We start from the raw sequence: 9,826 nt of genomic DNA, 5'->3' as shown, positions 1-9,826 counted from the left end.
AGAGAGAGAGAGAGAGAGAGAGAGAGAGAGAGAGAGAGAGAGAGAGAGAGAGAGAGAGAGAGAGAGAGAGAGAGAGAGAGAGTATGTAAGGGACCTTGATGAGTCCAACCCCATCACTTTACAAATGGGGGAAATAAGCCCCAGAATCCTAGAAAAGTTGTAATTTGCCAGGGTCACACAGCTACTAAGTGTCCAAGGTGGGACTTTATCCCAGATCTTTCTGACTATATGTCTAGTATACGCCCCACAATACCACACTGCCTGGTCTCCCATGAAAACGTTTACAAGGACATGGAATGGTTTTGATTTACATCACTAGAGGCAGTACCTACATCTCTGAAACTACTGATTCCTGAAATAGTGATGCTGAAGTAACAGCAGCTGCCAATGCTTCTCATTTCAGCGCAGAGCCTCTCCTCTGCCTGCCCCCTCAATCTTCTCACTTTGAGGACTCCATTATAAACCACAAATGAGTCCCAGCCCGTCCAGACACTAGTGGAACTTTCTGGTTATCTGTCTAGCATCCCTCGCTCTTGCTGCTGATCCCACTATGTCAGTAGAAAGTGAGGGAGCCTCCAAGCTTTTGGAAAGATCCCTAGGACTGAACTTCTATGAGGACTCGGACATGAGTGATCCGGCAAGAACGGGCTGCAATCTACACAGCTGAAGGGAATTCTCAATCTAGTGAGGTCGCATATCTATTTGAGTATTTGAGAGCCCCACCTAGTGGGCAACATTAATAGTAACATTAATGCATGCATCATTTCTTCCCAGAGAAATCTACAGAACAATCTTGAAGCAGAAATCTCCATGTGTGAATGCCTGTTTTGAAATGTGATTTTATGCTTTTAAATATCACCACAGATTGTTTTTTCAAGATTTTCTTAGGAGCTGAAAAAGAAGTTAAAGTGTATCCCAGTGAATAAAATGAGCTTCTTTTCATTTACAGATAAAAGGAAAATGTAGAACTATGTCTGCCATAATTGGAAGTTGACTAGAACCATATTGTATGAATGAATTTTATCTCAGCCATTGTTTTCAGGAATGTAAAAATACTTTCATGTTAATTTGGGTAAATGTGTCCATCTGGTTTCACATTTGCCTGTATGCACACCCTTCATTTCTCATTTGTACATGTGCATAATGCACATTTCAAAAAATTTAGCATTCAGATTATGGCACATGGGAACTCTATTGACAAAAAATATCTTCAAGTTCATTAATTTAACTCTTTTAAACACTCAATTAAGTGGTATTCAGACATAAGATGAATTATATAATAGTTGGGAGGGGAGAACACAATAAGATTCATATATAAAGTAGATCCAGTCTTATTATGTAAAACCTTGCCAAAATGAATGCCTTAAGAGTGACAAACTCAAAACCCAAGATCCATAAGCAGAAAAAAAATGTATGGATATGATTATATTTTATTTTATGTTTTTCTGGATAACTGAAGAAACAACTTTATCCTGTTCCCCAGGTCTATAGACTCTTTTACATACTAGAAGAAAGAAGAAAATAAGACAAGAGTTTAGACCTCAGTGTTCTAAAGAGACTCAGCAACATTTGGGCCAATCTTTAACTAGCAACAAAGGAGAGAATAATGTGAATTTGACCTTAAAACCTACTCCGCTCTGTCCAAAAATATAATGAAACATTATTGAGGTTTAATTGTGGGCACTAATGAAAGAATACGTTTTGAGAGGTTAGAAATGAATGATACTGGTTCTAAACAGAAAGATATAGTAATATAAGAATAGTAACCTCAGTATAGTAGCAAAGCAACTGACAACAATAATCCCCCAAAGGGTGTTTTATAAAATATAATAATGTGACAAATTATTTGAGAGAGTATCTAGTTGTAAAAAAATGTTTGCCCAGAAAAGATTAACCCATGGTTGGGTCTACTGTCTAGTCCAGAAATGTACTTTGAGTACATTGTCTTTGTGTCTTCTTTCTAAGTCCCCATAAATCCAAGGGAAAGCTTCTATTTATTGATTTTGTTTGCAGAATGCACTCTGGGCATAGAGTAATTTGATTTTTTTTAAATGGGGTTTAGAGTCTGTCTTTCCAGGCATATAACTTACCAAGCATAAAAGCTAACACATAAAAACAAACATACAATTTAAAGATAGGGTGCTCAAGGCAGTAGGAGCTAGGAAGCCGAGAATCGGTAGGATTACTCCTGAGCTTACCATGCTCCCATATATCTGTTGGATTTAAATCTCCTGACATACAATATTTTGAATCTCATCTGTCCATAGCAAGGCTGAAGTGTTTAGGGGAGGGAGGGAGAGACCTCAGAGAACAAGATAGATATTTAGCCAATGTAGAAGTGAAAAATTGAATTTTCTTCTTCGTTGGTAGCATTTTTTATTATTAAATTCCAAAGACAAGACTTTTAACAGGTTTAAGTACTTTAGTAGCTCATTTAAATTTTGTTCTCTCCTCAGCAAAGTCAGCAGCACTAGACAGATCAATGCCGATAATTCTGCTTCTATTCCAGTCTTATGGATTCACATAGATCTACAGCTTTTGGACTGTAAACTGAAGAATGATGCTCCCTGTTTCTACATTTCTTTTACCGAGAGCCATTTTAAAAAAATTCTAAGTAATCTTGGTAATTCACTTTTATCGAAGGATTTTCCCCCTTTACTAAATTCTTTGTGGGGGAGGAGGAGGTTGTAGTTCTTGTCCATGGGCTCATAAAAGGAAGACTACCACATCTGTGCTAGAACAGCTTTGTGAGGGTTTTCTGCTTAATGAATTTATTCATAAATTGTTATCTGTCTGTGGAAAAACATAAATGCTATAGGTAGATTGTTGAAATAAAGGAGGTAATAAAATGATAATAGTAATAATAATAGCCAGCATTTATAAAATTCTCCAAGGTTTACAAAGCACTTTTTATGTGTTATTTCACTTGATCCTTGCAACAGCTCTGTGAAGTAAATTCAATTGTTATCCCCATTTTACAGATGAGGAAACTAATGATTAACCTAAGGTCATACAGCCAATAAGTGCCTAAGTCAGGGTTTGAACTCCGATCTTGGTGACTCCATGTCCCATATTATATCCATTCTCACCTAATTGCTCCTACATTTAAGCATTGGTTCCAGAAAGCTGGGGAAATGCTGAATTTTCAACTTTTGTATATAAGGAAGACCACACCCATGCACATAGTAGGTGTTTAATAATTTTTTGAAAGAGTATTTTAAGCATGGAGATGACTGTTGTAAATATACAAAAAATGGAAACATGACCAATAAAGTTAAGGAATAGTTACCTCTCTAGTTTGACTAGAACAAAGAAATTGTGAAGGAGAGATCTGTGAAATGAGTTGGGAAAAGTAGCTTAAAGCTAGATTGTGGAGCAACATTTACGTATACATCTTCCTGATCATTTCTAAAATTTTAAATTATTATTTATGTGGTAGGTAGCAGAAAAGTAGTAATATCTAGTATTTCTACAAAAAGTCAAAATTCTAAGAAAATATGAACAGCTAAAATTTATAAATACATATAGAATGCATACATGTGTAAGATAACAGTCATAATATCCAAATCCAATCAGTAAAAATTTGCTTTATCACTTGATAAGCTAGTGAATATACATGGGAATGAAACTAGCATGATTAAGATCATTTGCATCATGTTATAGGAGGATCAGTTGAAGTTGCTGTAGATGCCTAGACGGAAGAAAAGAAGGCTTTGGAGGAACATGATAGATAACTTCAAGTAACTGAAGGATTGTCATGTGGAAGAGAGAGCCCCAGAGACAGACTAAGGAACAAGGAGTTGAAATTACAAAGAGGTTGACTTGGGTTGGATGTTAGAGAAAATATCCTAACAATTATAGCTATCCAAAGGATGGGGACTGCCTCAAAAATGAGTGAGTTCTCCCTCATCAAAGATTTTTAAGCAGGGGCTAGATGAAGATTTCTCAGATATGTTTTTGTAGTAATACTTTTTTTGTTTTTTTTTTTGTTTTTTTTTAAACCCTTGTACTTTGGTGTATTGTCTCATAGGTGGAAGATTGGCAAGGGTGGGCAATGGGGGTCAAGTGACTTGCCCAGGGTCACACAGCTGGGAAGTGGCTGAGGCCGGGTCCAAACCTAGGACCTCCTGTCTCTAGGCCTGACTCTCACTCCACTGAGCTACCCAGCTGCCCCTGTAGTAATACTTTTGGGTATTGATTGACCTGGAAAGTCAATGAGATCTTTTTCAACTTAAAAATTCTGTAATTCTTTGATACCATATAACATCCATAGACTTTGGATTATGGAATAGTATATAAACTACAGCATTAAATGGAATAATGCAGTTACAAAATGCAGGGAAACAATTCAAATAAATTCAGTTTTCAACTCATTTTTTAACACCCTACATGCAAAGGAGTGAATATGGTAGGCAATGAAGATACAAAGGCAAAATTAAAAACAGCCCTGTCCTCAAGAAGCTTATATTTTGCCTTAATGATGGCCAGTGATCTGAGCCTTGAATGAAATGAGTGGCACACAATCTAGACTGATATCTAGCATTTCAAATTAATGTACCTCATTTGAAAATGAATCTGGATTCAGAAAAGAGATTATGCCTATGATGTGAAAACAATAGTCACCACTAAAATGTATTTAAATTGTTAATAACTAAGAGTTAGCATTATAAATAAAAACATTTATATATATATAAATTTTAAGGTTTGCAAAGTGCTTTTCATATTTAACCTCATTTGATCCTCAAAGCAATGAAGACAGATGCTTTATCTCCATTTTCTTAATGGGGAAACTGAGGCTTAGAGGTTGTGATTTGCCCAAGGTCAAACAGCTGGTGAGTAACTGAGGTAGAATTTGAACTTGGGTTTTTCCTAACTGCAAATCTCACACTCTATCCACTAAGCCACCTAGCTGTCTTGATATTTTTATTTGTATCTAAGGGAGAGAAAATCAAAGATTATTAAGCTCTGCAAATAGTGACTACAAGTACAAACTATAGAATGGCCTTTACCTGTGCATAGTGAGGTAGTTAGTCCTAGGAGCCACCAATACATATGACTAAACATCACCTTCAGTGGCATTGCCTTTGAATCCAAACGTCAATAATAGACACATGCAGAACTAGAGCTTCTGTCTGAGGTACTATATGTCAGGAGTGAGTCAAGCAGGAGAGCTCTTGATTAATTTGACAAGGCTACTATCACTTTGGGCTGGTTCATGGTGCTGGTGTTCTAAGTGCCACAACTGGCCTCACATACTCCACAGGTCTTGAAGTTGCTTTCTAGAATTCTTTTCATCTTTCCCGTATGTACTTTTGGTGTTATTGTATTGTATATGCATTGTTGTATATGTATTGTATTGTATATGTATTGTTGACTTTTGGTGTTGTTGTATTGTATATGCAAAGCCTAGTGACAACACACCAGAAAATGTACTTGTCTACTCAACTAACATTATACCAAATGTTTAAATATCCAAAGTGGGGCGGAAAAAAAAGCTTGGAACTTGTGAAAGAGCAGTACCATTATCTAAATGCGCATTGATCTCTAATTACCTCAAGGTATGGCACTTTGTAATGACAATGACTTATTCCAGCCCATTTCATCCCTATAAGTTCTACCTGGGCATGGAGAAAGTAGGAACTGGCACAGAGAGCATATATACCTTGGAACAACTTTATTGCATCAAATAGTTGTCTGTATTAGTGGGCATGTTTTTTTAAAAAAGAATTTTCTGGAATTTTGCCATGGGGTTGAGGACTTTTCAAATAGCAGTTAGAATTGAGAGAGGAAATTAGTTTAAATGTACTGTAATTATAAATTACTGTAATTACCTTTTGCAAGTTACCTTTGAAAGCAGGGTTGGAAATTGTGTTGAACCATCAGTTCCTGTCACAGATGTCATGTCCTGGAAGTAGTCCCTTTTATTAATGAATCTCAGAGGTATAATAATAATTGGAATACAGTTAAATGAGGAAGAATGTGTTGAGACATATACTGGAATGAATTGGGCTATAAGTACTTCCATGCAAAAAGTCAATTATTGCAATATTAAAGAGTGGTATTTGAGTATTTGCTCTGGGTCCTAAAATTTTCCATATAGATTATCTACCATGTTTGGGGGTCTAGATCTAGAGGTTGCCATAGAAATCAATGAGAAAAATTCCAAAGCTGGGTAGCATGAATCGAGGCTCTGTGAGGGTTTCAGATACTCCTAGAGATAAACTAAACTATGGCCACTATATTTATTAAAATTTCTAATCTCATGACACTCATGGGCAACTGGAATAATTTTAACAGTGGTCTTCTGTATCAGTAGAGAGTAATTTATCTGCTTTGACTTAGAGGATAAAAGAAAGGCCTCACAATTCCAAGATATCCCATAAACTCTTATTTGGACATGGTCATATTCAATAGGTCAAGGACACAGCTGTAATTTAACTTGTGCCAAAACAAAATAATAACTTTTAAAATTGATGCCTCTCTTTGTGTTCTCCGGGTCTATCATAGTCTAGAACAAAAATGGTATTTAACAAAATATTCATGTCAAATCAACAAGTATTCATTACATTCCTGCTATGTGCCAGGCAATGTACCAAACACTGGGGATACAAAAAGACAACCATTCCTTTCAAGGAGTTCACAGCCTAATGGGAGAAATAACATGAAAACACCTATGTACAAATAAAATATATACAGAATAAATTGGAGAAAATCAACACAGTGAAGGCATTAGAGTTAAGGGGGAATCAGAAAAGTCCTCTTAGATAATGTAAAATTTTCATTTGGACCTGACAGAAGCCAGAGAAGCCAGACTCCAGAGATGAGGAGAGAGAGAATTCTAGGCATGGGGGACAGCCCATCAGTAGAGGTTGTGTCTTGTGAAAGGAATAACAAAGAAACCAGCATTACTAGATTACATAGCATATGAGTAAGGTAAAAAAGAATGGAACAATAGGAAAGATCCAATTAATTATAAAGAGCTTTGAATGACAGGATTTTATATTTGATTCTAGAGGTGAGTTTCCTTCAGGCAGGAAATCACACACAGGCTCTGTCCTTTCTCCTTTAGTGGACAATAGAATTAAATTAAATTAACCCTACTTTTCCACATAAAAAGTTAAGTAATTCCTCCTAACAGAGTGATTACAATCAATAATACTTGTTTCTATTTTTGTACATTAGAGTTAACAGAAAAAAAAAGAGGAATGTTTTAATCATTTGTAACTAGCATTGTCAATTGAATTTGAACTGAGTTTTGTTGTCTTTTAGAGTTTTTTATATATGTTTCTGTAGTCTCTATGTTTTTTTCCTTCTTTCTTTACTGTCACTTCATACAAGGCTTCTCCCGTTTCTCTAAAATTTTCCTTATTTATTGGTCCTTACAACACAATAATATTCCATTATATTCATATAACAATTAGTTCAACATTCTCCAATCACTGATAATATTTCCTACTTTAGTGTCACTGATTTATTCAGTCATTAATTCATTGAATATTTATTACATCCCTACTATGTAGAAGGTATTGTCCTAGGCATTGGGTATACAAAAACAAAATATTCCTTTCCCTCAAAGGGTTTACATTTTTAAAAAGTGAAATTACATGTGCACAGTCTTAGATGTGCATAGAGTTTTGGTCAAGTATACTAGCATATTAATGCTTGAATTACCAGTTAGGTAATAGAGACTTCATATGCATGCCTTTGTGCATCAATTAGTCAATACAAAATATATACAAAAAATTCATGGGGAGCATTAAAAACTTGGAGATGAAGAAAGATTTGGGATAGCCTGGGGAGTTTGAACTGAGCCTCAAAGGAGAGGCAGAGGCAAAGAAATGCATTCTAGGCTAGGGGGACAGCCTATGCAAAAAGAATGGAAAGGAGAGGTGTAATGATATATAAAAGAAGACCCATTGGCAGGAACATGGCATGAATAATGAGTAATAATCCAGACTGGAAAATCAGTCTGGAAAGATATGTTGGAATTAAATTGGAAAGAATTTTGAATACCAAACTCAGTCATTTATTATATTCCATTCTAGTTATACTAGATAGCCACTGAAGGTTTTGAAGAAGGGGAGTGACATTGTTAGAAATGTGCTTAAAGAATATCAGTTTGGATTCTGGAAGGCATAGTGGATGAGGAGGTAAGAGGTAGAGAAGAATTATACTAGGGAGAGTGGAAACAAAGAAACCACTTAGGAAAACCACTCTGTTCTGAGTAAGAGGTGATGAAGGCTTTAATCTGAGATCGTTGCCTTATGAGTTAAGATAAGAAAATAGTATGAGATGTCATAAAAGTAGAATTGACAAGATTTGGCAACTGACTGCACATAGGGGTTGAAGGTAAAGGAAGATTAAGGATGAGAAGACTCCTGGCCCAGCATTCAATACACTGTGCCATCCAGTAATACTAATTTGATGATGGCAATTGCAGTGATTCATCATGAAGTCTCCCTTGGTTTACTCTCTCTCTTTCCCTTCTTCAATGATGTGAAAATAATAATATAGTGAACTAATCTATGATAGCATCAAAACCCTACTTTTTTCTTATTTTATATATTGGATTCTGGAACCCCAAAGATGGGAATCTAAGGCTTCAGGACATCTATTGCCTTCCTGCTTCCACAACTCAGTAGGTCTAATTCCCAGTTTTTGGAAACATGAATACTTTGTTCATTCAGATGTACTAGTTAAACCATTAAGATCTATTCATTTCAGCAACTGTTTCCTTTTAGTCTCTTTTTATTCCCATTCCAACATCAAGTATTGTCCTTTCACTTGTCCTTCTAAAAATGCAAATAAACCAGGAAAGAAGCACACATTAAATCAATAATTCCTTAATGGGAATTGGTTTTTATCAAATTAGTTTCTTCTTTGTAATGACAAGAGGAAACCCAGAGCATAATTGTAGAAAGACTAGGTTGGGAAGGGGAGCCTAGATGTTAGGTGAAAAGGGAAGAGAGGAGAAATAGAGAGATGAAGACACCTCACCTTCTTTGCACTATAACCCTGAGCAAGATTTGGCTCTTCTCACATTTTTCCTGTTTTTGTCTTTACTACAGCAGTAATATTGGCGTATTCTTCTGTGGACCCAAAGCTCTCTCCAAGACTCTTCAAAAGATGTGTGGTTTATATTCATCAGTTGACCCCAAAGGTGTTCATTTTAATTACCACAAAGAAAACTTCTAGGTCATACTTCAAAATTTGTCATTGTGTGCCTCTACACTGATAAATTGATTTTGATATGATAATGACATGTTAATATTGAATATATGTTTTTAATAATGTATATATTTTCCACTAATGCAGACCACTTCTACAACTTTTAATCTTGTGTGATTCTTGTCCATGACTTCCCATGCATCTCCACCCAACATACAAGAGACCTTCCTCATGTTCTTTTGCTTTTAATTGTCCCTATATAATTGATCTACCTCCTTCATGTCTACATATGTTTTTTTCTATATTAAATGACTTCCTGCAAATCACCAGCCCTAAACGTTTTCAGGATATATATATATATATATATTCAAGGTACTGTTAGCATTATCTATTTGGTTACTAATAATTTTGACTCTTTTCAGATGATATTGTTCCAAGTACCAAATTCATAGCTAGATAGAATCACAAAAACAATTATTGTGAGTGAAAGGAATATTTGTGGTAGCAAGCAGTTTAACAGAATCTCCACTTCCAAATGAAATCATTACCTACCTACTTTGTGCAAGATATATATTTCTGGACTAACTCAACTGCCCATTTTGCTGCAATGTACATTTTCATCCACTTTGTTTCTATGTTATGGATGGTTGGATCAATA

General features: G+C 35.5%; 1 protein-coding gene across 1 annotated transcript in view; it reads left to right on the top strand.

Moving 5' to 3' along the window:
- The window catches only part of NOX3 (NADPH oxidase 3), a 103,271-nt gene extending 94,076 nt beyond the window's left edge, over positions 1-9,195 (top strand). Inside the window, exon 13 of the mRNA XM_044675364.1 lies at positions 9,069-9,195. Coding sequence (XP_044531299.1) covers positions 9,069-9,195 — 127 coding nt within the window. The remainder of the gene's footprint in view (positions 1-9,068) is intronic.
- Positions 9,196-9,826: the final 631 nt, after the last annotated feature.

The sequence above is a fragment of the Gracilinanus agilis genome, chromosome 4 (assembly GCF_016433145.1).
Source record: "Gracilinanus agilis isolate LMUSP501 chromosome 4, AgileGrace, whole genome shotgun sequence".
Lineage (NCBI taxonomy): Eukaryota > Metazoa > Chordata > Mammalia > Didelphimorphia > Didelphidae > Gracilinanus > Gracilinanus agilis.
The sequence above is the reverse complement of the archived record's forward strand: the minus strand, read 5'-3'. Positions and strand labels throughout refer to the sequence as shown.